Here is a 26,451-nt window from a genome sequence, read left to right as displayed (position 1 = left end):
GGCTTGGGCATGTGTTGCAACAGCGTCAATATGTGACGAGTTGGGAGTGAGAATGTGTTGGAAATGCTACCATTAAGCCTTTACTAATGTTTCATTCAAATGTCCATTTACAATGTTTTCAAGGTTTCAGCACTTTTCCATTCATTAATGGGATACACCTTTAAATATCTTTAAAATGAACATGTGGTGGCCACAGAAGATTATAACCCCCATGCACAGTTATTTATTAAATAACTGGCTCAGCAACTACTAAAAAGTGTGTACATTTACCCTGCATCTCAAACACAATAATGACCCACGTTAATTCGATTTGCAGGCAGACAAAACATTTGACTCTTCATCAGTTCTCACCTGTGGTTTGTGATTTCAGTATTTCTTGCTTCGTTCACAAGTTTCTCACCATCCCTGATTGGTGAGAGTTTTGCCAAACTAAAGATGGGAGAGTAGCTAAAAACATGGAGGGTTAATTGGACTGCACCACCAGTTCCTTATAAATAGGGGGATAGGTGTTTTTTTTGTTTTCCCCCCCCCCCATTATGCCTTTTAATAATGCCTTTTTGTATTCTAGCAGCAATGACATATTGATTTTCTTTTCCATCATTTGAGTTTAGTTTATAAAATTTCACTGCCATCCTCTTATAGTTAGCTATGCATGTCCTGAGTTATGTGAATTGAGTTAATCTGGTGTCATCAGCCATTACATAAATCCTAATTTGAATGATCAACTATGTTTTCCCTGCTCAGTTTGCCAAATTCTTTTTTTTTTTTTTTTTTTTCCCCCAGAGTTTGGTTTTCTTTTCTTCAACTTCTGTTATGAATTTTTTTGTTTGTTTGTTTTACTCAAAACCCCAGGACAACTTAAAGTAACAAAGTTGTGTAATTGTGTAATCAGTTAGTAAATAACTGGCTACAGTGTATGCGTTTTCTTTCCATTGTACATTCCTCAGGGCTTGGACTTGGCTACTGATTACCTTGAACTCAGTACTGGCTCCTGTCACCACTATGAGAGAGATTAAACATTTGCTTGAACAGCCTCTGCTTCAAAAAAAAAAAAAAAAAAAAAAAAATCATCTGGAAGAAATCTGTTTGTGCCAGTCGGTCAGTTAATATTTTATTAAGAGAGCTTTGGGCCTCAAAAGTGTTCAATCATGACTCACATGCTGAATACCAATATTCCAAAAGTTAAAAAGTCAAACTTCTCTTCTTTACATAAAAAAGTGGGAAACTGAGAAAAGGGTATTTAGAATTTTATTTTCTTCCAAGAGAAATTTCAGAAAGATAAATTATAAAAAAAAAAATTAAGCCACCTAGAAATTACATCTCTTGCAACTAAACTATAATAACTTAAGAGCCACTTCTCAGTTGGGTGTCATGTGGTGTTATTGCCACCACATCTTAATATAACTCAAAAATAGATCTTGTTGGAAACATTTTAAAATATTTAACAAGGTACCTGAGAAATTCATGTCCTGTTTTGATTTATGAGCAGTTTTAGACCCAGGCTGGGTAAACAGTTGATAAAAGGTTCAGTGCTAAACAGTCAGGCTGTTGGTAGCCTGTTGATCTGGCTGCTACTCATTTCACAGTGTTTCTTGCTTTCTTCGATTAACTGCTGCTGGCGTTGGAGTGCAAACCAGGCTTTTATCTTCAACTTATAAGCTTAAATACATTTCTTTTTAAATTTGACAACAAATTTCTTGCGATACTTTTAAATCCTTTTAGAAAATATCATTTACAAATTCTCAAAGATTTCCGACCGAAAAAAAAACAAAAACAAACTGCATGCCTGTTCCGACAGGAAACTTAACTCCTGCTAATGTTACTCTGTGCAAAATGGATCAAAAAAGCTTTTGGAGAAACTACCATGGCAGTAAAAGTACACTTGCAATAAAGCATGCCCCGTCACACAAAAACTACAAGTTGATCTGCACGGAGGTGAACTTAATTGGAGGAACGTACTAGCCTCTCTTTGAGAGGCTGAGGAGGCCTGAAGTTGTTTTCCATGCGCATCCTCTGACCATCCTCTTCACCGCTGAACTGGAGCAGTCGGAACATCCCCAGCTGCACGTGGAGACACAAAGACATGGCATGTAGCTTTAATCAACAAATTCAGTGCAACATATTTAGGCTTCTATAGCAACGCAAGTTGAATTATAGCACTAAAAATCTGGATAAAATGATATAAACCAATCTATGATAGCCACATATCCAGTTGGGCAGAGGCATAAAATAATTAAAAGCGATTAAAATGATAAAAGAGCTAATCTGTTACTTCATCCATTAGGTGAGTGCAGTTTGTGTGGCACCATATTAAGGTGCAGTTTCAAGCAGTAAGAGTATGAGTGCAGAAAAAGAAACCCTGATTATTTGAACTTTTTTTTTTTTTTTCCTTTTAAAGGAAGACGTGGGTAAACGTGCTGGTCAGTTGTATTGTATTGCTGAAAGTGTCTACATTCACACACATGTGAACCAGGCTGATGTACCCCTCTTATTCACTGCGCTATGGTACAAGTGTTAAAACTGAAAATGTCTCATTTCCAGCTGTCATACTGTATAGATCCAGAGAAAGGGGTGAAAGGAGAGCCGCCAGCCTTCAAATGAACAAACAGGAGTACACAAAAAGTTGAAAGAGAAATTATTCAAAATGGTTGCTAGAACATTTCCTCTTGTAATTTTATATAGCTCACAGCTGCTTCCTTCCTCCCTACAAACAAAACATTTCCTTATTGGACTCGTATCTTGCTGTGCATGAGTACCACCATGTGAATGAACATATTACTGCTATCAACTTCACAGTATGATATTTTAGTTTAACAACAATAAAAAGCGTTGGCGACAAATCTACATACATATCTAAATAATTTTTTTGTGATAATGAAAGAAAGGTTCATCTTGGCTACTTTCCACAGGCCCACCATTTCTACTGGACGACATGGATTAAAAACGACAAATGTCTTTTGAATTTAAGAGTTTTGAGTTAAACCGTTGGGAATGTCCTCACTTGCTTGTCCGAGACCACGATCGACTCTTTCAGGACGATCCAGATGACGCTCTCGTGTAAGGGAGGTGTGGTCAGTGACCCCAGGTAGGTCCAGTAGTGGAGGTTGCTGGGTAGGAGGCACTTGGGATTGAAACCTTTGAAATCTGTGGAGCTGCCCTGTAGGAAAAGTAAATAACATAAACACCAACAACAGCTTTAACAATGCACTTATGTATGTAGAGAAAATGTAATAAATGTAAGCAGCAAAATACAAGCCTCACCTTAAATTTCACCATGTACAGAGCATCTGTAATCATGTGAAGCCATCTGTGGTCATCACCTAGCTAACAGAACAGACTGATTCTTAAAACTGATATTTGTGTATTTAGAGAAACTTTTACAAAAATTGCATGCATTAATTTTGCTAGATCATGATTGGGTTTGATTAAAAGATATAATTTTTGATGGGGCTTTTATTTCCATTCACACTGGATGAGATGAGTATTGGATCTCCAAGTCTTCTGCAACATATTGCAAAGACTGTCCATGGGATCAAATGCCACAGTTAAAGTAAAAGTGACGACTCAGACTTTACAAATTAATTGCTCGTGACATTAAAATGTTGAAACAAAAGTTAAAGCAGACTACAGACTATTATTATTTGAACCTTTCTAAAGACAGATATGATATCTTTTCACTTATAGAGTATGATAAGGCTGCTAAAAGAATAAGTCATGCACAGCAGATATGGGTAAGAAAAAAAAAACTGATAAAGTTTTAAAGCAGTTTTACAATTTGTCACTTTAACCGACAGTATCTGTTTAGCCAGATCCATCTGATTATCATCACCCACCGAGCTGCAAAAGCTATTGTGCTAGCTTTGTCAGAAACAACGTTTCTTAATAGTGTGGGGGGGGGGAATCTAAAACCAATACACAAATTTATCGAATTTACAACACTAACACCTTAAGAACTTCAAAAATATGATAGGATGAAACTACAACTGGACATGCATTAAATGTACCTCTAAAAAGATGCCAAGGACAGCAAGGCCGTCAGGAGCCGTTGCTGCTTCCTCAAACGTCTTGTACTTGACAGCATTCCAGTGAACTAAATGCAGCTAAAGAAAGAGATAAGCAGAAAAACTAAATTAGGAACAAATATCTGCTTTCTCTGCTGGGATGACATGTCCCTAGCAGTCATACATTAACAGGATTTTATGAAAATAAACTAAAATCCAAAAAAACTTGTCTTCATTCTTCAATTACCGTACAAGTTGAAAGATGTTACCCATGTCTACTGGGTCTATTTAGTTACCAGCAACCTAAGAACTGAAGTATTCAAATCCAAACACAGACCTCCGATGCATAGCCTATTCCTGCTACAGTGTGCTCAGATCCTTCACATCCCTTTTCACCCCAGTGGAAGTGAAACTGCTTGAGTCTGTAAGGGTTGTCAAGAGGGCCTCCTTGAATCACTGTAGGCAGAAATAGGAAAGTGAGAAAAATAAATTGGAAGTCACACGTGGCACCAACTGCACCTTCACACTCCCACTTTTCAGGAAGTGTTATAGAAATGCCTTCCTGGAACAGAGTACTATGTAAAAAGGCATCAAACACAGCCTGACACCTTCTCTCAGAGCTGCAACAAGATGAGTCCGTGCAGTAACATGCATTGACCTACATTTTTTACAGTTTTCAGTTTACATGAACACCGTCATAATACACATCATGGAAGATGATGCCGATTCAGTCTCAGTATATCATCTTTCTATATCTCTGTGCTGCTGACCTACATTTTCTCTGCGTACTCCGTCCTCCCACAGCTTCAATTTGGGAATATCATGGTTGTACAAGTCAGGTTCTCCGTCTTCCTCAACAATCTAAAGTCATTAGTCCAGTTTAGGTGCGTCTGCCTGGTTCCCTTTATTTGATATTTTGACCATGTATGGTAAAATGTAGACAACTCTTCCATTAACTCAAATTTTGTTCACTGTTCCCTATGTTCAGTGCCATTTTGATGTTCGCCATCTTTGCTTGGGCACCTCAGCCACAAACATCTATATTTGATCTAAACAGCAAGAGAACCATTAAAAATATTACCAGCTAAGAAGAGTTTGAAATCATGGCAGCTGAAATATTAGAGTCCACAAAATATTACACTGTGGCAGTCCTTTGCAAACATTATCTTGCGCATGTACAATTGTGATTGGTTACACTGTTCAGTCCTACTGCAGATTGATATTTTTAAAGCAAATAAGCCACATTTGGCACAAACACAGAGGCATCTTCGCACTGGAACATAATTCCTTGACGCTAAAAGTCTGCACAATCCCGTTGGGTGCACTTCATCAAAAAGCTCATTATGCTGTTGAATTCTGAACTTCAGAGACCACAATCAGGAAGGACTGTGTTAATAAAGTCAGGCTCCATCACAATCAGCCCATTCTTGTTTACCTCGTTTGAACGTAAATGAGTTCCCTCACGCGAATTTTTAAAATTTGCTTATGATTTGACTGTGGCAGATTCCATAGGCAACACAGAGAAACAAATTACAAAGTATACACCTGAAACAACTTACACTTTCGCACATGAAAACCAATAACTGTCTCTAAATGTAAGGAAAGCTAAAGTAGTTATCACTAAATTTATTAAACTACTACCTAGAGTTTTGAGAACTTTCTACTTAGCACCGATGAAAACATTGTGACCGTTCTGGTTAGTTTCCCAAAGACAACAACTTTCTGTGTTTTGAGCGTAAAAATCAACAACAAGCCAAACAATCTAAATCAGGTTAAAAATGTATAGTAGAATCTAAAAACAAAATGAAGGGTTCATCAAAAAGCTCATGTGAGAAAGTCAAGATCTGGTTAATTTAAATATAAAAAATCATGTGCCTCAAAATGGTCTCCCATCACGTGAAAAATAAAAAAAAGTTTTGATAATTATTTGTACATGAAATTAAACATGATCCAGGAAAAAAATAATCCTGATTTTTTTGTATGCACTTACCCATTATAATTTTTTGCTTGAGTTATTTGCTTGCCATATATAATTATTTTTTTACCCACACAAATTAAAGATCTCGATAACTTTACCCAATTGGTACCAATTTCATGTGTTTTGCAAGTGATTGTGTGTTGTGTCCCAATGCTAAAATGCCACTTTTGCAATTTGTCTAAATTATTTTCCTTTTCCAAGTATGCAATTTCCCAAAATCACATTTCACGTCTCGAAGCAACTTGCAAGCAGTTTGGGAAAAATTGGAGAAGACTCGGTGCTGCTTGTGTTTAACTGACGGTCAATTTCTTTAATCTGTTATTTCCCTACATTTGCTTGCCATGTGGAAATTCTGTGTGGAACTGCCCACGCTTCTGTACTTATCATTCATGATGATTGCAGGGTGGCCATCATGCATCCACCCAGTCACAAAAACAAGCATTGTCATAATAACCACTGACGTCTCCGACAGGTTATTATATCTTTGTCCAGCAGACAGATCTTCATAAAGTGTTAGCTGCACTTTCCTGCCTCATAATCAGAGGTTCATTTTCAGCCTTTTATTATGGCCAGTAATACACCTGGTTTGCACTTTCCAAAACTTGTTGTCCTTTGGTTTCAGCACAGATTTTTACAGCATGTTTGCATCGGCAGATAAGAGAGTGACATTATCTCTGAACTATGACCACCATTAAGAGCTGCAAGGTGATCTTTAAACATTGTCCTTGCAAAGCATTCTGCGTTATTTCAGGGGCAAAAAATTCTGACAAAACCTTCAGGGGAAAATAAGAAAGTCAACAAACAGATTATTCTCACCTGAGCGGTCATCAGAGTCATTAAACTCCACAACTACAGAGTGTCCATTGTTGGAGATGTTAAGAGATGTACACCGGTCATACTTCAAGAAAATAGGACCCAGGCTGCTGTCACGTCTGGCCTCATCAGGGATGATGTCAATGGGAGACTGGCGGTTTCCTTTGGCCACTGGGTACTGTCTGTGCCATGCTGAAGGACCTTTAGATTACAAAGGAGGGAGGTGGGGGGGAATAAAATCCATATTTTTACAACAGCTTCAATTCATTTAAGGCATAAAATAAAATCAACTCCCTGCACATGCTAAGATCAAAAATAAAATGGCTTTTATTTTGTCCCCTTGACAAAAATAAAACCCATACCTCAAAATCTACCCTAGAAATTTTACAATTCATCATCAGACTTCTGTGCAAAACAAATGAGTAAAGACCAACTCATTCTTAAAAATGGTCAGAAAGCATTATTTATTAGTCGTTTCCCCTCTCAGAAGTCCAGGGCAAACTCAACAGAAGATTCTCAAGGTAAAGTGACAGCGGTCGGTCACCCTTTAAAGCAGCGGGTTAATCCCGGTTTAACAGCCTGCAGGTATCCTTCCGGAGAAGCAGAGCAGGATCTGTTTGTGCAGCCAAGAAACTATTTATTACGCTGAAATCATTAAATATATTATACAGAGTCTAATTAAGAAATTTTTTTTACCGTCCTCTTTTCCGTATCCCCAGTGGTGTCCTGTCATTGTCCTTGTTTGCGGCTTAAGTCACACTTAATGACGGTCACAGAGATCAGCTGGTGCAGCTATTGATGAAGTTTATTAAGGGGGACGGACAATTACTCCCGGTGTGACACGCCCCCTCGCGCCCACATAAATATATCAATCGGTAACTTATCCATTTATGAACAGACGGAGAGATTATAATTTAAGAAAGCGTGACAGGGAAAATGTAATGAACCCTGAAATAATAGGCCACTTCTGTCTTTTTGAGTACTGTCAGTTATTTGATAGGAAAAGTAGAAAACAAATAAGATGAAAAACAGCTTTTCTGGGTTACAGGATTTCTTCCTGGAAGGTTTTTCAGAAGACTAAGAGAACAAAAGCAAATCAATTTTAAAGTTTAAATTTTCTGCAAATAATAAATAAATAAATAAATAAATAAATAAATAAATAAATAAATAAATAAATAAATAAAACTTTGGGGTTGTTTTTGCTTTTCATGTTCTTTAAATATTGACATGATGTGCTCACATACACAATATGTGGGCACCATTTACTTCTCAGCACAGGGATATTCAAATTACTCAACAAATCCAGGACCCATAAAGGGACCGTTTGCCAAACTTGTCATCAGATGTATGAGGTAAATATTGCAATCCTTTGAACGTACATCAAACATCAAACCAATTTTCTATCAATGCATTTGGGCCATATATTTAAATTCTGACCCCAAATCAATGCTTACTTAGATGTTACTAAAATGTTGGACCACTTTCATTTGTCAATTTCCTTATGTTAAATATTCTCAAGTTCAATTAAATGGATTTTTGAGCAAAATAGAAGAGATTTTAATTGAAAGGAAAAGACAGTTATAAAACTAAAAATAAATTACATTAAAACTTTACTAGTAGGTATTTTATTAAAAATGTAGGAAGAAAAAATAAAGAGGTAAAAATATAATCAGAATTGAGTAGGAAGTTGAACAAATTGGCCACCGAATTAAAATGTTAAAAAACTAAGCTTCCCTGGATTCACCACAAAATCACATAAAATTATATAAAACATTTTTAATACACTTTTGTGCAATGTTTATTTTGTCTATGCTTTCCACAATATGTAATAGTCTTTCATCCATCACCCAGCCCAGTTAAAACAAAATACAGTCCACACATACAAATATTAATTATAAATTATTTTTAAAGTGTGCTTCTCGTATATCTGTTCCAGTATTTTTATTTTTTTTATCGAAAGTGCGCATGCGGATCATCGCGCCGCCACATTCGTGTCGAATCTGACGTCGCGGAAGTAAAACTAGAGCCATTAACGTAAGTTATTTTAAAGCTATCATGGCAGCCACCAAAGGCTCCAAAGAACAAAAATACGACAGACAGCTCCGGTAAGTTTGATGAGCTTCTTGGTATTCATTAAGAAACAGGGCTTTGTGTTGGTACATGTCATGGATAGTTATTCTCGGAAGTCTCAGAACACGTCGTTAGACAAGTTGAGGTTCCATGTTAGCATTAGCTTGCTTTGCTTTATTCTCTATCAGCATCGTTGGCTTTGAGGTTGATGGGATAAATGTCGGTTTTGCCTTTGGCTTCAATCAGAGAAAACAGCGTTTCTTCTACCATTTGTTTCCACTTTCCAACCTGTAAATACTGATGTAATGGCTTAAAATAAATATGAATGGAATAGGAGATGATATCACCATTGTTTTTGCAAGGTGCATCGGCTGGACATGATTGGTGTTATACAGTAAGATGAAATCATATGTCTTTGTTGTGTTTTCCACCATCAGTCTGTGGGGTGACCATGGACAGGAAGCTCTGGAGAACGCACATGTATGTCTCATCAATGCCACAGCCACTGGAACAGAGATCCTGAAGAATCTGGTGCTTCCAGGTAAGAGGATTATGTTTGTGATGAGTGCTGCTAATGGAGACAAAAACAGCTGTCTGAAATTATATGTTTGACAGGGATTGGAGCTTTCACCATTGTAGATGGACATACAGTTGCTGGGGAAGATGTAGGAAATAAGTAAGACTTTTTATTTATTATTGTTATTTTTAACAACTGACATGAAATGTGTAATTACAGATACAGTTTAAATAACTATCTTTGTCATTTTGTCTTGCAGCTTTTTCCTGAGCAGCAACAGCATTGGAAAGGTTGGCATACATGGGATTTTTCCGATTTAAATTCTTGTTGTCACAGTTTCTACAAATTGTCTGTATATCTCTGCACATGTCCATGCTTATGCATCAGGTCGTAATGTTATGGTTAATGGGAGGAAAATTAAGTGAAGTTTGACTCTGAGTGGTGTTTTGGCGTTGCAGAATAGAGCACAGGCTGCCACCGAGCTACTACAAGAATTGAACAGCGACGTGTCAGGAAACTTTGTCGAGGAGGTTTGAATTCCTTTCATTTTGACAACTTCCAAAAACTTAAAATATGAAATTCGGAAAAACACAATGTATTTAAATTGTTGATGTTGATGCACTGCAGATATGTTTTTGGAAGAATGTTCTTACATTAATGAAAAAGCAAGATTATGATAAAAGATTTAAAAATATGCTGTGTATATATAATAATATATTACTCTTGCTTGTGTTTTCTATCCCTACAGAGCCCAGACAAGCTTCTGGACAATGATCCAGAGTTTTTTCACAGATTTACAATAGTCATTGGAGTCCAGTTGCCAGAAAGGTACAAGATGTTGTCCAACTAGTTTGGGAAAACAGCATGAGTGCCATGTTTTTTTTATTTTATTTCCTGTCTGCCAACTCTCATTTTCTCTCTCTTTCTCTCTTTCTCTCTTTCTCTCTCTCTCTCTCTCTCTTTGACCCGTCAACAGCACATGTTTAAGGCTCGGCTCTGTTCTGTGGAGTGCCTCTGTACCTTATCTAGTTTGTAAAACCTATGGCCTCATAGGCTACATGAGGCTAGTGGTGCAGGAACACACAGGTAAGAGACCGGGTTCGTTATCTTAGAGCTTTCTGTTATTTCACATTAACAATCAATAAGAATATTTTGATTAATGATGCTACATTAACATTCTACTCATGCACATATACATGATCGTTTGTAGTTAATTTGCTTCTGTATTTATAAACTATTACTTTGCTGCCTCTCTTTTTAGTCATAGAATCTCATCCGGACAACGCATTGGAGGATCTCAGATTAGATCAACCTTTTGACGAGTTTAAGAACCACATAAACTCCTATGACCTCACAAGCATGGAAAAGAAGGTGTTGGTTTTAAGTTATCTTTCACATTAAGAGCCCTTTTAAATTATTTTTTTTTTTTTCTTTTTATAACAGTCAATTTCCCCTTTTCTCTCTGTTTTATTTGTAGGATCACAGTCACACCCCTTGGATTATCATTGTTGCTAAATATCTGGATAGATGGCTCAATGAGGTGTGGAGCTTAGTTCTGTTATCTGTTCCCAGAGGCTCAGTCTTTATTTTGAAAGTGTTTTGTTTTCTGTCTGATACGCTTGTGGTTGTTTGTGGTTGCAGCATGATGGTCAGCCACCAAAAAATTACAAGGAGAAGGAATCCTTCAGACAAATGATTCGGGAAGGTACCTGTGTACCCCTGGATTGTTTTTGTTGCCTGTTCATCAACTGACGGAGAATAAATCTTGTTTTATAAGATTTATTCTCTATTGATTTTTGTTTCCATTTTAGGGATCTTGAAGAATCTGAACGGTGTTCCAGAAGATGAAGAAAACTTTGACGAAGCTATTAAGAATGTCAACACTGCGTTAAATCCGACAAAGGTGTCAGATCCTGTCTTCTATTTAGTAAATCCAATCCGTAATTGGATCTGCTTTTTTTTTTTTTTTTAATAATGTCTCTGGATTCTGCAGATTCCAAGTGCTGTTGAAGATCTCTTCAGTAGTGAACAATGTAACAACATCACAGCACAGGTTTGTTTTTTCTTTTTTTGTTTCTCTGTAAATGCAAGCATTGTTAAAAGGCACAAGAAATATATGTTTACATTACAACTGATCTGCATGTTAATTTGTTTCTTCCTGTTTGTTTTAGTCTCCATCCTTCTGGGTGATGCTGCGAGCTGTGAAAGAGTTTGTTCACAGTGAAGGCAGTGGAAACCTTCCTGTACGAGGCACCATCCCAGACATGATAGCAGACTCTCAGAAGTTTATCAATCTCCAAAACATGTAAGTTGGGGGAACATTTGGACTCCAGCTGTGAGAAACAAGGACTTGATGGTCATGAATCCAAGTGGCTAAACTTTTATTTATTTTATTTTGTTTATTTTTATCTCAGTTACAGGGAAAAGGCCCTGCAGGATGCAGCAGCTGTTACTAAGCATGTTGAAAATCTACTACAGTCTGTTGGAAAGGTCAGCCATATGTCCAAACTGTGCAGGAGTATTGTGTTTAACTTTAAGGATTTAAAAAAGTGAGCATGCATTAGCGTGTCTGTGAAGGTTTCAGTAATCTTTACGCTGTTGCTTTTATCAAATTCTAACTGTTGGTACATCAGAAATGTGTAGGAACACGTTTCCTGCAAGTACTTAACTAGACAGTTATTGTCATGCCTTATGTATTAATCCAAACAGACTTGAACACAATTTCAATTTATGTGGATCATATTTTATTTTAAAATATTTGCTTCAATTAGGACAGAACATTAAGTTAGCTGCTGTTTTTTTCCTCTTTTTTTAACAGCCAGCAGAGAGCATTTCTGAAAGAGACATCAAGCTGTTCTGTAAGTACTCTCTCTGTACTCAGCATTTGAAATGAATTATATTTTCTCTGCTCATGTTAAGGCAGCCTTCAGCAACTTTAGTAGATCCAATTATTAATATTCTTTAACAGTCGCACTGAGAAGATTTTACAATTTTTTTATTTTTTTTTATTTTTATTCTGATCAGTTTCTTTTGCAATTTACGTGATGTCATTTTGTCGTGTTAGATCTTTCTGGATATCTGAAATGACCTGCACTTGATTCAGTCCTGATCAGTCAAAATAGTTTAGCTGAACCTGCAGGAAAAAAATCGTTTTCTAACTGGAGGCGTTTGTTTTGGTACGTAGGTAAAAACGCAGCCTTCCTGCGTGTTGTGTGCTGCCGGTCTTTGGCTGAAGAATATCACGTGGATTCTGTAAATAAGGATGAAATAAGTAAGTCTGAGAGAATTGTATTGCTCATATAGTTTGCGTTGAAGCTGTTTCTTGAACCTTTTGCTTCGCTAATAAAGTGAAAGCAAATGATTGTAGGTATCAAAATCTTTTCTCAGCTTCTTGCATGGACAGTCCAGACAGCGAGATGGTCTTCTACCTCATGCTCCGCTCTGTTGATCGCTTCCATCAGCTGCACTCTCGCTACCCAGGTATGAAACATGTTCTTTTTTTTTTTTTCTATTTTTGAAATGTTACAACATTTTGTCTCCTTTTTCATTTCTCTGTTTTGTTTTATTTATTTATTTTTTTTCTTATGAAAGGAGTGTATAACTACCAGGTGGAAGAAGACATCAGCAAGCTGAAGCTGTGCGTGAATAGCCTGCTGCAAGAGTACAACCTCAATGTCAACATAAAAGATGACTACATCCATGAGTTGTAAGTGCCAATCACTGCTTCACTGGCTGCTCAAAGTAGCTGTTAGAGCTGACAGTAATTAGTCATAATTTAACCCCTGCAGTTGTCGGTACGGTGCAGCGGAGCCACACACAGTTTCCGCGTTCTTAGGAGGTAAATTCTTCCCCGAAGCGTTTACAAACCATATGCCTATAACTGATACAGTTGAACTCCTCTGTGATGCCAGCTAACATATTTTGTCTTTGTGCTTTGTAGGATCAGCTGCTCAGGAGGCAATCAAGATCATCAGCCACCAATTTGTGCCCTTCAACAACACTTTCATTTATAACGCCATGTCACAGACCTCTGCAACATATCAGCTATGAATACAGTCGATAACTTTGCTAACGGAAACATCTGCAACAGCAGCAGAAAGGATGAACTTATCGTAAAAATGATTGCAATCCTTCTTGTAGGGAAGAAGATCATGAAGATGTTTTTTTTTTCCCTAACACCCCTCACCACCACCTTTCTGTCCTGAAGAGATATAAACAAACATGATAGTGACACTCTGTTAGTTTTTTCACCTTTGTTAATACATTACAGTCTCTACAGCACTTTGTATGTGAGGTGGTAACCTTCCATCCCAGCTGTTTGTGTTTGGAGCAACATCTGTAAAAACATGTTTTGCTGTAAAAGATTCCAACATTTCTTGAGTGCGTTTGTCTTCAGTGCTAATGTTGTCCCCAGCTGGTCTGCTGCCTTTATGTGAGATAAATGACTTGTTTTGTCTAAGTTTTTTTTATTCAATTATTTCAAAAGAATCTGGTGAAAGCTTCACTCAACCAGCTCTACATATGTAGAATCCTTACATACGTTATACAGTATGCTTCACAGAGATTAGAAACAAAAGAAGTGCGACTAAAAATACCAGGAAATGCTGAACTAAATATAATGGACAACTAGAATAAAATGTCTTAAAAATAGGAAAAAAACAGTAAAGTACTGAAAAATGTTCTTCAAAAGACAAATGTAAAGCATTAAAATACATATGGTGAAATCTAATTGTAAAACTACAGCTATTTTAAGCAATAGGTTAAAATATAGTGACTGTCTTAGAGATTTTTTTAAATGAGGGGGAGAAATATGTATTTTCCAGTAACTGTTTTCATTTATAAAAATGCTGTATATCTAATATAGCTTAAAAGAAATTTGATTATGTACTTAAAATTGGCCTCTGTCTCTTTAAGAAGCTCTTAAACTTTATATTGCACTCTGCCTTCAGCGTTTTCTGAGCTTGACTGATTAGCTTGATAGACTAGTTCAGTACAGTGCAGTTCTGCCAGGTGTTCAGTGAAATAATTGCTGCTGCCGCTAGTCTGGTGGCACTGAGTGGGACAGGAGGGGAGGAATGCGAGGCGGAAGCTCGGCTGGAGACTGCAGCGCTGAAGGCTACAGCCTTGTGGAAAAGGCGGCACTTTGAGAGAGTAAGCTAGGCACTCTGTCCGAATGGCTGCCACGGGAGATTTGATGACTTCTCAAAGATGCATGACGGAATACTCCAGGTATGTTTTTTAATGAGGGAATAACATTATAGCGTAATATAAAACTCAAAAGAGTCGATTTTACATAACATTCCCCTTTAATAGCAATCTACTGTTAGGGTTGCTGAGTTATATTGGTGTTAGCCACAAGGGGGAGCTCTTTTACCACTTTGGGGTCAAAGAGTGGATTCCAAAGTTTAACAGTCCGACCAGAAAACATCAGGTTCTGATGCAATTAAGCGACAGAAACTTCATATGTTAATAATTAACATATTTTTTTTTATTAATTTGTGAAATGAAGAGGGTTGTGATATTTCATATGGAGAAAAAGAATATCTCCAGAAGTCTATTCTATGGAAATTATTATTTTTTTCTATTACTTTTGTGTCAAAAATAACTAAATAGAAATATGGCCTCAGAGGACCTCCGTTCAAATGCCTATCTGCCGGAGATTTTCTAATACCCACGTCCGCCGTTCTGTCAGACTGTAGGGGATCAAGCTGGAGGCCAGAATGTACTCTGGCAATTTCCTAAATCTAAGATTTTGTCCTCTGCCCCCAAAAAGATTATTGTGTCTCTATCCATCTATCTGTGCTTCCTCTGAGGATTACCACATAGCAGTGCCAGGTTCATCTGCCCAAAACTGAATCTCTTGCTTCTTTCTAAAGTTAAAACGTTACATATATTTGTCACTTTTATCCAGTGTCACACATTGACCGTTTTTACATCACTTGTTCTAGATCTGAGTTTTTAAGGCCTTTGACAAACAGAAATTGAAGTTTTTAAATCATTTCTTCCCTCAAAAATGTAAAGGGTAGGAACCAAAAAATTAGCATTCACTTTAATTTCCATGTGTGACCTTACCATTTTCATCCAGTCTTGATGTTGCTCTGTATTTGCTTTACACTGAGAGTCCTGTGAGGTGTTTGCTCGCTTCCTTGTGACTCAACACCCTCACTCTTCTACAGATGGTTGCTGATAAGAGATAACGCTGAAAGAAACAGCCCAAAGGGACCTTTTTCACATGCAACATATCTGGGGCTCTTCTTTTTGATCACTTCTTTCCCTCCTTCTTTCGAGGTTTTTATCGAAAACAAAGCCAGGCACTATATAAAAGAAAACCATGTTTTTCCCTGCACAGGAAAGATATGAATACAAAATTGTTCATTGTTTCATTTTTGCCTCAGCATGAAAACAGTGAATATAAGGTCATACTAAGTAATATGCTTTCAGAAGGCACATATACAGTTGTTGGAAAATTAATTGATTTTAGATTTAGAGTAATTAAATCTAAAATAAGTAATTAACCCCTGAATTAAAAAATAAAGCACTTAGAGAGAATCTAAATGAAATATGCTTTACTATGTTAATCTTTAACTCCATGTACAAAGGAAGCTGATCCATTACAGTTTTTCAGTATAGTTTGCAAACCACTTTATATATGCAGTTTGGTGGCAAATATATCTAATATATTAAATATTTGAGTTATTATGCATATTAAAATTTATAGTTTTTAATTCTCATCTTTTTACAGTAACCTGCAAACATTGTTTTAATGTTTATGGAAAGATTGTTAATTGTAGTATAATGCATTAAGAAATCCCTTAAGGTATTTATTTCTTCTTTTTTCAGATGGTTCATGTTTTCTTAGCATTTGCTTCTCATTATCCACTGACTACTAAGGAAGTCTAAAGTTTCTTGTGATTATGTATGGCCCCATTGAGGATTTTCTTTTGTTGTGCATTTCTATATCTGCTATTCTGTAGATATAAATATGTTCCAGCTGATCTTTGTGCATTGAACCCTGTGGCGATCACATGGCTGCAGGAGAGACAACATGGTCTGCATCAGGATTACCGAAAATTTTAAAAGTTAAAGAGTGACGGTTCATTGTGCATGGACAGTGCTGCTGGACTTTTAAGGCAAACACTAGCAGAGTCTGAAACCAGGATGTCAGCAGTAGATCTTTTGGGCCGTGTGGATTTGGATTTCCTCCCACAAAAGGCACTGAGATCCCATCAGATTTGTATGTGGAGAACCGGTCTGCTTTTAGCCTTTCCCAAGCGCTTTCTCTGGGTCCTACTGCTGTGCTCCTACAGTGAACCTCCTTATGCAGGAGTTTTTAGCTTACATTTATCCTTATTTTCACTTTGAAATGTTACACTGCTCTTACTTTAAGCCTTGCTATCTACTTGGGGGGGATGATGGGGTGGAAATCATGTGGGCTTAGAAATATTCTGTTAGTGACCCATATATCTTCTGCTTCTGTCTGACTTCTGCACCTCACCTCACACTTTAGCTTTCTCCATTTGGATAGATGATTTCTTTGCTCTCCCTTGGATTGAGGCAACAACTCTGGCTGCTAACACTTTCAGTTATTCAGATGAAGGTATGACCTTGATGTTGCTGCCCTATTTTGGAGCCTGTTGCTCTCAGAGAGATCAGTGACCAGAGAGAACAGAGCGAACATCGCAGGTTTATCCACAAACAGAGGCAGTTCCAATGGGAGAATAATTTAAACGGTGTGAGAGTAGAGGTTTGTGGAAGGCCAGCATAATATCTGAGTGAAATAAGGATTTTTGCACCCAAATGAAAAATGTGTGATCGCAAAGTTTAAAAACAAACCCACCGAACCCCAACAAAAGACGGCCATTGTTTTGTAAAAGGTATAATTTGTCTCCAGAAATGTTAAGTTAGCTACACTTGTCGATGTAACATTTATTACATGTAAATAATGGAATGTAGATCCTACCTGGAGATGAGCGGTGTAGCTCACTGCGTCATTTGTTTTTAATGGTGTTCTGTAAACTTAAGCAATGCCGCAACTTCTGTTATTTCTCTAATCATGACGCTCTGAAAATATATATATTTTTTGTTTTAAAATGACTATAGCTGGTGTTCCAGTTTTAACTTTACCTTTAGATTGTTTTGATAACACACAAGAAAAAAATATATCAAAATTAATTTTGGTACATTCAAGTATGCTTTTATTTTGGTCTAAAAGTAAAAAAAAAAAAACAAAAAAACAAAAAAAAAAAAAAAAAAAAATCAGGGGGTTTCCAGGCTTAGTCACAATTATTATAATTTTAACATTAGCCCAAATAATTGTGTCACAATTTTTCTCATAATCAAGCAACCTTTCCTAAAAACAAGTGGAGAAATTAGAAATGGTGCATGGTTTATGGAAACCCCAGCCGCCACTTAGTGCATGGGAGGCTTTATCTTTGGCTGCGTCAAACACCCAAGAATAGATGTTGTAAGGAGAGGAAGGCCATTAAGGACAAAATCAATCAGTAAATCAAATGTAACGCCCGCACAAGAGCCTACTTCCAATATCACTTTTGCTGGAAGCTTCTAGCAATAAAGAGAGAGAAACTGGGTGGAAACAACTGGATGAGTCGGCATAGGTAGACGGAAGAATGTGTGCCACAGTGAAGGTGGCAGATTGATGGTGATATTTCCCAAGGACGAGGGTGTATCTCTTCTTGTCATGCCGTGTTACTGCAGAGAAGATTGCATTTTACATCATGGAGCAAGAGAGGTCAGAATGACTGAAGGGGAGAAAGAGAGAGAGAGAGATCGATATCTTCTCAGTGGGAAGCTTTTACCTGGCCAGGATCCAAAGAGGCCCAGTTTAAATTAAAACCAGACTGGATTATAACAGAATAAAGCCGAGTATTCCTTGTGTTTTTACAGGGGGACAAGCAGGAGGCCGGCATGTCTAAAACCCCTCAGGGTCTGCCAAGGGCCTCTTCAATCCTACTACAAGTATATGGAGCTATTACTGCAGCATAAAGTGGAACACCTGTGCCTTCAACAAGGTATTATGCCTAAGCTTCAAAAATAACCGTTGTTTAGCAATTAAATGTTTTTTTTTTTTTAAATTCTGGTTCAAGGTGTAGAACTTGCACAACACTGACGTATGCTTCACTTTTGAGAACAAAGTAATTGTTCTGCTCAAGGACTGAGACTATGGGTTAGGGAATATTGGATAGGATGAGCAATAAGCAGGACTAAGGACTATTTCAAATAATTAAGTACTGAAAAAGGAGCATGGAGTATGTCTTTTCTTTGCATACATTTTATAGCACAATCAAGTAATTCTGTTACCTGAAGTTGTTATGAAAATGCTATCGTAACTTAAAAGACATATGACTTCATAGCTATCTGACGCCTTGCAATTTGCCGCTGTCTCTCTAAGAAGCTTCTACTCTTTCTGCACATTATGACAGCTTTTCCATGCTGTCCATTGATGGCACTTACTACCACTCTGAGGAGTGTTGGACTGAGAAGTAGTTGGTATGATGAGCTCAGCGACATCAGGTATTGGCTAATTGCTGCTGCTAGTCTAGAGGAGCTGAGTGGGATAAATGAAACATCTTGAAGAGCATCCTGATGAGGTGAACGGCACCTTAAGGGGAAAGGAAAGGCAAGCTAAAGACCAATGTTGGATGCCTAAGCACAGGTGCCTAATGGCTACTAACGAGTCTTTCAAAATGAGACAATGACCGCTTTGATTTTGAAGTACTAAGGTAGGATTTTTATAGGTTTATGCTTCTCCCTATCCCATTTTGAACATAAAACTGAGCTGCAACTAGACTGAAATCTATATTTCTTATGCATGTTATTATTTATTTATTGTTTCTTTTACTCTTTTGTTTTCAAATCAAACTCAAAATAAACTAAAAAGAAAATGGCTAAATATATCTGCGTTACTATGCCAACTTTCATTCCTGAAAGTTTTTTTTTTCTGTTTTCACATCATTGTTCCTTTTTTCCAAACAGGTGGGCAAAGTTTTCTTTGTATGTAAAGTATTTAAAAAAATAATTTCCACTAAAACCAGTGGCAGTAAAAAGCAACACAAAGAGGTTAAACATTTCTGAATATAGAACTAAATGACAGAAACCCTGCTATGTGAAAAAAGAACAGTGTAACACTTTTCCCTCCATAGTTGCAGGTTTTAGAATAACCTTCAGTGCAGATCTGCTAGATTTCTTGCTATTGGGTATCTTAAGCATAACTGCATCTAAATCTGTAAATGAACCTCTCCGTACAAACACAACCAAAACATTTCAGTTTCCACTAAGAAAGGAAGAAATAGCTGCACAGAATTGTGTGAAATTGTGTTTAGATTGTGTTTAGCAACAACAATGTGTCTGAAAAGGTCAAATTCCTTTTATTTTGTTAAGTGGACAAACATGTCAAGTGAAATAAATTACTAACATGTGTTTTCGCTTGTCTTTTAGTACAGTTGTTTTTTTGTTTTTTTAAGGACACAAACAACTGTAGTAGCCACAAAGGATTTGTCATTATTACTTGTAAAATGGTATTTGAGACTAGAAATAAGGGAAATTACAAATTTATTGTCTATGTAAATAGATGGTAAACTTATGGAGATGAGATATTTGACGTCCTCTGATATTTTGAAGTTGCACTGTGAAGTTTGCAGTTTCACTCAACAGCAGGTCATCTCAGTCAGACCATGAGCGCTTGAAGCTGATCCAACCACGATGTCTTAATATTGATTTTATATTCCTTCCAGATGACTTATTAATGTCTGTAACACAGACATTCATGCAACAGCTGCTGTCCCATTTTCACCAGTGTATACAGAAGGAAGTAATGAACACGGCCTTCTGCTGACATGAAGAGTTTAAAGTCATTGCAGCAGCACTCCGATTCCTTTTATCTTGTAACACCTTTAGAAATCAGTCCATTGGCAAGCATTTGAAACGTAAAGTCAAATCACATTAAACTTTTTAAGTTTGTTTTAATGAAAAACAAACTTTAAAAGGTACAGCTCTGTCACAAAACTGTGTTGCTTGCAGCATATCTGACATATCTGTCTTAAAAAGACAGAAAATTACAGCGTGTAAGAAGCCCAAAATACCAGAATGTGCATTAGAAATTCACATTTCTGTAGTTTATGCTTTTAATATGTGTCTGTATATTTAAATTAAACCATAATTTTATCAACAAAAACAAAATAATTGTTTTTATATTATTAAACTATTTGCTAGCCACTAATTGACTCTTGAAGTCAATTGTTAGTCAATAGATTGACCTACCATAATTTTTGTTACAGTCCCTGCCGTATAGTTATGCACACATACACTGCAGCTTTTAGTGGAGTGGGATCATAAAATGTGAAAGTGTTGACAAAAATCTCTTCATGGAGAGTTGGTGGTGGGGAAATCACTGAAAAATGTAAACTGCTCAATTAAATCCAGAACTTTCAGCTTATTGCGGTCTAAATCTCCGAATTTATTAGACTTTGTTAGTGATAAAAACAATGGAATAACAACATAATTCAGGGTGTTTTGTGTGACATGGAGCATAAACAACCGATCTTGTCGGACGCCATCGATGTCAATGATTAAATGCGGCCATGATTGCAAACATTTCTATGACTCCTGACTGGCTGAAGTGAAAACAATGGCTCTTAACATGTATACACCTGAACAAGTGCATAAATGGAGTCAGAGAGTCCATCTGGCTGGTGAGACCTGCATGTTGCATTACCCTGCTAAAAATGCAGAGTCACACACAGGGTTAAACTTACTCACAGTAGATAAATAACCAGATTACCTCAGCACAGAGCAAAAATTGTGATCAGTCAGTCTCTCCAGTCTTGATCAAAAGAAAAATGAGACTGAACATTTATTTACATCAAACTTCCCTTTCTCTAATGTCCAACCAGCTCAGACAGGAAGGTACACAGTTATACAGTAAATATTTAAATGTATTTTATTGACATCAGGTGTGCCCAGGTCCAGTCCTAAAGAGCTACCATCCTGCAACTTTTAGAAGAATCCCTCCTCCAACACAAAAAGCTGGATTCTCTCACCAGCAGTCTTTCAGGTTCATTTTGAGGACCGGACTTGGGCACCACTAATTTACATCAAAGACACACACCTACGTGCTCCAGATCACATTCTCCCCTTACCGTTCTTATCTCTGTCGTCACTTTGCTACATTCTCCTCATCGTTGGGATCAGTCGGAAGCTCTGGAATTTCATTCTGACGGAAAACACAGTTTTACTCTGTGGACACGTCTGTCTGCATTTTATCAGATGGAGATACGTTCATTGCATGTACATGCATATGTTCCATATTTTTTAAAACCACTGTTGGTTTCTGTCAATCCTGAAGACATTTTTTACACATCAGAGCAACATGTCTTTTAAGAACTATGAATGCTGCAGTTATTTATCTTAGTGACTTTTCTGAAACTTTAAGACAAAAATTTGAAAAAGTGATCATGCCATCATAAACACTCATTCATTAATGGATCAAAAGCTTTCAAATGCTTTCAAATCACAATGTTCCATAATAAACTATATCAGGATATGTAAGCACTGCGAGGAAGCATGTCAGCTACGCTATAGCAGGTCTGACAAAAGTATCAGATCAGTTTACATTTACCTTAGAACAAGACTTTGACATGTGCTGAACAATTAAGCAAAAATATGAACTGGAAATGGAAAATCGGCAAGTATTCACCTCGGCTTCCAACAGGAGAACACAGCCAAATGGTCAACATAATGTCAGAAGCATAATGGGTAAGTATGATGAAAACTGCGAGGAGGAGAATTAAAGCTAACATACTAACAGGATTTCATATAAAGTCAGACGTTGAAGACAGGACATCAGTAGTGCTGTCAGGGTAGATGAAGGATTGCAGCGGTACATGTAGGAGACACAACAATGGGAAGATTGGGCTAACTGAGCAGACGAGAGACTGGGCAACCCAGATTGGTATGTTGTGTCCTTTGTGCTAATTTTAGTCATTAAAAATTCTTCACCCAAATAAGTGACAGTGTTGAGGCATGTTTCTGCAAAGAACAAGTCAGCAAACAAACAAAAGAACACAGCGCTGGTGGACGCCAAGGAAAAGAGATATTTCTACACAATGCTGTGTGCAATTTGTCCTTTTCCCATCCAGGCTAAAATTAGATTAAAATAACTTTTTTGACATGCATATTTTTTTTTTCCATGCTTTCCACGCTGCCTGTCGCCCAATGAGCACTATTGATGTAATCATGTAAAGCACTGAACTGCCAGATTGCTAAAAGGTAATAAAATGGCTACAAATAAAAACGTCCTGGTCCTGCCTTGTAGATAGGCCATTTTGTCAGAGCTTTAATGTTCCAAACTAAGAGTGACACAAAGGTTACTGAGAAACATTAAAAGACTGTTGAAAGGGAACTTTTGGATACAAAAGAATACAAAGCAGAATCCTCTGCATAGAAATGTATCCTTTGATACAGCACCGTTAGAAGTCCTTTCCATACAAAAAAAAGGAAAAGAAGCAGAGCATTTCCAGTTTATGAAAAGTTTAAGTAGAATCTGTTGGCTGTGTAAATTTCACGTGATGGATTTTGTTTTAGTTGTGTGCGCGCTTGTTTGGGTTTTGGTTTCAGCTGTTTCTAAAGCAAACTGACCGCACAGCATGAAGATTTACAGGGGTGTGTGTGTAAGAGGAAAGGCAGAACTACAAGGGAGAAACATACTCCACAGGGGAGTGTTTATGAAGAGGAGATGGTTGGAGCGAATTCCTCAGATAAGTGACATGGCCTCTCACTGTCCTGGTCAGAGAGCTGAGTGAGCTCGGAGCTGAACGTGGTTAACCTCAGAGACACATTCGTGTGCAAAACGGGGGCCAACGAATGTGCTTTTGGAAAGTGTGCAGTGTTGCAAGACAATTCTGTCTTCGTTTTTAAACTGAAAGATGGCAGAGGTTCTGTTAAACAAATTTCAATTTATTACAAATAACCCCAAAAGGCCATGTTGAAATTCTTATCCATACTTGTGTTTCCGCCCCCCATCCTCACCCCCACACACACACACACACGCACACACACACACATACGTTGAATGTGGATGAATCAGAACCATGGGGCCCTCTACATTGTGTCAGATCACAGCATTGTTCAGATTCTGTCCTGAAATTATACTGGCAGCCATAAATCAGCCATTTGTTGTTGTTTTTTTTAACCAAACATGAGAGAGCACAAATTTTCTCTTTTTAACCACACAATACCACCCTCTACGTGCAGTCGAAGGCAATCCACAAGTATCCACAAATGCCTCAGTGTGCTTGTTCAACAGCAAAACAATCAAACGTGCGCCACGTCCCAGGTTTACATGCTTCAGTGTGTAGGCACGAGTTTATGGCCCAGCACGATATGGAGGTGTTTAGAGGCTGTTTTTGTGCCGCACTTGAATGCTTGTGCCTTGCGTGTGTCAGCAGGCTAGGAGACGCTCAGACCACAGAAAAAAGCTGTAGAGGCCCATAAACGCAGCAGTCCGTGTGGCTCAGTGGAGATGAGGAGGAGGAGGAGTAGGAGGAGAAGGAGGAGGAGACATGAGGGAGAGCTGAAGAGAGGGAAAGGAAGGGGTAACCTCAAGAAGGGATAGAAACAAATATGTGCAGACTAATCCTCGCATTAGACAGCAGGGGGTGCGTGGCTGCAATTAGATTCAACTGGGGAGTTTTGCTGCCATGTTGGGAGTCTAAAGCCTGGCAGAGGACAAGGGAAGATGTCTGCAGCTGTAAGAGTATTATCTAATCCAGACAAATGCACATCATCTTAGCCAACCTCCCCTCACCCCTCCCCTCCCAAAAAAAAAATCACAAGACCTGAGTTTCTTAAGAAACAAACTCCACACAACTTCAGAAAGGCCATGTCAAGAAGCATTAATTTGTCATTGTTAACTTGTAAGCTAAATTTCAACTCATACTGCTATGTTCAAAACCTGTGCACCGACACATTTTTTGCAGTGTAAATGTGCCCGTCAGAGTTAGCTAGGTAAAGCCAGAACTGATTGCTCTTCTGATAAAAGTGGTAAAAAGCTCACAGATGTCACATTTCGAGTGCAGTAGTTGTTCCTTTTGAAAACATTGCCGCAGTGTAGATTGTTTTCAGAGAGAAACATTCAAGTTAAACAATTATCGGTTTGCTGCACTTATTCTGAACCCCCATTGACCACCCGTTTACAAGCAAGCCTTAGAGACATTCAGCCGAACATAGCAGTTGTTTTTTGCTGTTTGAGCAGTAAAAAAAAAAAAATCAATTACTATTGCCTTAACCAGTAAGCTTTTTGTTACAGTCTTACATATTTTTGCACACGCATATCTAATCTTCTTCCTTATGTCATAATGTTCACTAAGTCAAAGTAAAGTTTTCCACTTGCAACTAGACAGGAAGCAAGCAGATAAAGGATTAGCTACTGTTCCTCTTTCATTTTTTTTTTTTTTTTTTTGAAGAAACTTGTTGGAAAATGTTCCATTAGATTACTTATTGGGAGTTATTTGCTTGGATAAACACAGACTCAAACACGTGCAAAGCAGTTTCCCTCCTTCCCTCTGAGTTGCATCAGCTGAGTTGGCTGTCCTGGGTAAATAAGGAAGCCGTTCCTTCCTTTCTTCTGAGTGTCAGTAACAGTTTGGAGTGACGGCACCCCTGACCTACTTTACTTGACACATCTCCATCAGGAGAGCAAAGCAAGGGTGGATTTGGGTCGTTTCCCTTGGGGTCCACGCTGAGTCACGCCTCTAGTCATTACTGTTTTATCTACTGGTTCTCCTGTCCAGGCAGCGTAAAGAAAAAATAGACCTCTTATCTTACTGCTCTATTTCATTTTTTTAGTTTCAAAACAGTGATAGTGTTTTCCTTCATTTCACGTATTGATTTAAGTTCATAAAATAAAACTTTTTCAAAATTAAGAACTAAAAAAAAAAAATGGTATAAAAAAGATAACTGTTCACCTTAGAAAAGCAGCCACAGGTTTCAGTTGCTATATTTCTTGCTATACCCCCTAATTCATGTAATTTGAATCCAGGGTGAGGATCTTTCAGTGTCCCATATGTACATTAGGAAAATTGATTTTTTTTTTTTTTTTTTTTTGGTCTTGGGGGCATTAAAAAGCAACTGCTTGGCAGAGAGAGCAGCTAATGAACACTTGAGCTAAGGTGGAAAGAAATAGGTGCAGTACAAAATGTTCATGATATTCCTAAAAAGAAATACAAGTAGACTATATATAATATTCTACAATGCTTTGGTCTGCTGGAAAGTCTTGTCCCCCAGGTTACAAAGAATATAATAACTGGAGATTTGACGTTTGTGATGAAATTTGGGAAGGCGTGACTTGATGAATCACCGTGATCAGTTACAGGCAGAAAGGAAGGACATTTCTTTGTGCCGTTATAGGAACAGACTTTCCATTTGATAAAAAAAAAAAAAAAAACTGAAAGTAAATGTGCTTCTGAATCTCTCCATATGTTTCTGGAAATTTTTGTGCACTTGGTGAAAGCTGAGTAACTACCACGCTAAGTCGTTTGTAATCAGAAAGACAAATTTACAAACATAATAGAGGCTGGGAGGTCTGAGCTGTGCCTGAAGGGATTTCTGTTTCATGAGCCTATTTCACTTGACGAAAATTAAATTAAATTGAAGCCTCAAGCAGAGCCTGCTTCATTTCAACAACACCAGCACTAAGTTGGGTGATTGTTTATAATTTTTTTTTTTTTTTTTTTTGCATTTCTCTTCACAGACAAAAGTTGTTAACACCGAGGCATCAAGTTAGCTCATGTTTGATGGGATGGGGCATAAAAGTCTAATATTTACATTTCTGTTCTGTACTAAAATGTTCATGGCTGTTTTGTATAAAACAGGCCTTTCAACCCGCTAGAGAAAAGTTAATCAGTGACTTGTTGTTGCGAGAGTTTCTGTGACACTTTGAACTGCCATATTGACTTTAGATCATTAGATTATTTTAAATCTAAACCTAAACCAATTTGGAGAAAACATCGCAATCTTTTAAAATGTTTTGGGTGTTTTATAACTGTAGTAATACTGAG

General features: G+C 37.5%; 2 protein-coding genes and 1 long non-coding RNA gene across 3 annotated transcripts in view; 2 read left to right on the top strand and 1 right to left on the bottom strand.

Annotated features, from left to right (window-relative positions):
* Positions 1-1,098: 1,098 nt before the first annotated feature.
* On the bottom strand, positions 1,099-7,604 carry ca7 (carbonic anhydrase VII). The gene is made up of 7 exons (XM_015032086.1): positions 7,489-7,604; positions 6,796-6,993; positions 4,339-4,457; positions 4,005-4,100; positions 3,262-3,324; positions 3,002-3,157; positions 1,099-2,061 (listed from the first exon to the last, which is right to left on the bottom strand). The coding sequence occupies exons 1-7, from the start codon at positions 7,523-7,525 to the stop codon at positions 1,942-1,944; spliced, it is 789 nt and encodes a 262-aa protein (XP_014887572.1). The 5' UTR covers positions 7,526-7,604; the 3' UTR covers positions 1,099-1,941.
* Positions 7,605-8,784: 1,180 nt separating this feature from the next.
* On the top strand, positions 8,785-13,483 carry nae1 (nedd8 activating enzyme E1 subunit 1). Its single transcript, XM_015032085.1, has 20 exons — positions 8,785-8,897; positions 9,300-9,403; positions 9,478-9,538; positions 9,639-9,669; positions 9,838-9,909; positions 10,128-10,207; positions 10,356-10,465; positions 10,641-10,750; positions 10,857-10,919; positions 11,021-11,084; positions 11,191-11,282; positions 11,373-11,432; positions 11,551-11,684; positions 11,794-11,869; positions 12,198-12,237; positions 12,564-12,650; positions 12,767-12,859; positions 12,971-13,085; positions 13,168-13,217; positions 13,320-13,483. Exons 1-20 carry the CDS (start codon positions 8,848-8,850, stop codon positions 13,427-13,429), a joined length of 1,602 nt encoding a protein of 533 aa, XP_014887571.1. The 5' UTR covers positions 8,785-8,847; the 3' UTR covers positions 13,430-13,483.
* An 852-nt stretch (positions 13,484-14,335) lies between these two features.
* LOC106947228 (uncharacterized) overlaps positions 14,336-26,451 on the top strand; it is a 29,203-nt gene continuing 17,087 nt past the window's right edge. Inside the window, exons 1-2 of the long non-coding RNA XR_001424947.1 lie at positions 14,336-14,608; positions 18,284-18,408. This is a non-coding gene — a long non-coding RNA (uncharacterized LOC106947228). The remainder of the gene's footprint in view (positions 14,609-18,283; positions 18,409-26,451) is intronic.

The sequence above is a fragment of the Poecilia latipinna genome, unplaced genomic scaffold (genome assembly GCF_001443285.1).
Source record: "Poecilia latipinna isolate Pla-1442-1.1 unplaced genomic scaffold, P_latipinna-1.0 Scaffold230, whole genome shotgun sequence".
NCBI lineage: Eukaryota > Metazoa > Chordata > Actinopteri > Cyprinodontiformes > Poeciliidae > Poecilia > Poecilia latipinna.
The sequence above is the reverse complement of the archived record's forward strand: the minus strand, read 5'-3'. Positions and strand labels throughout refer to the sequence as shown.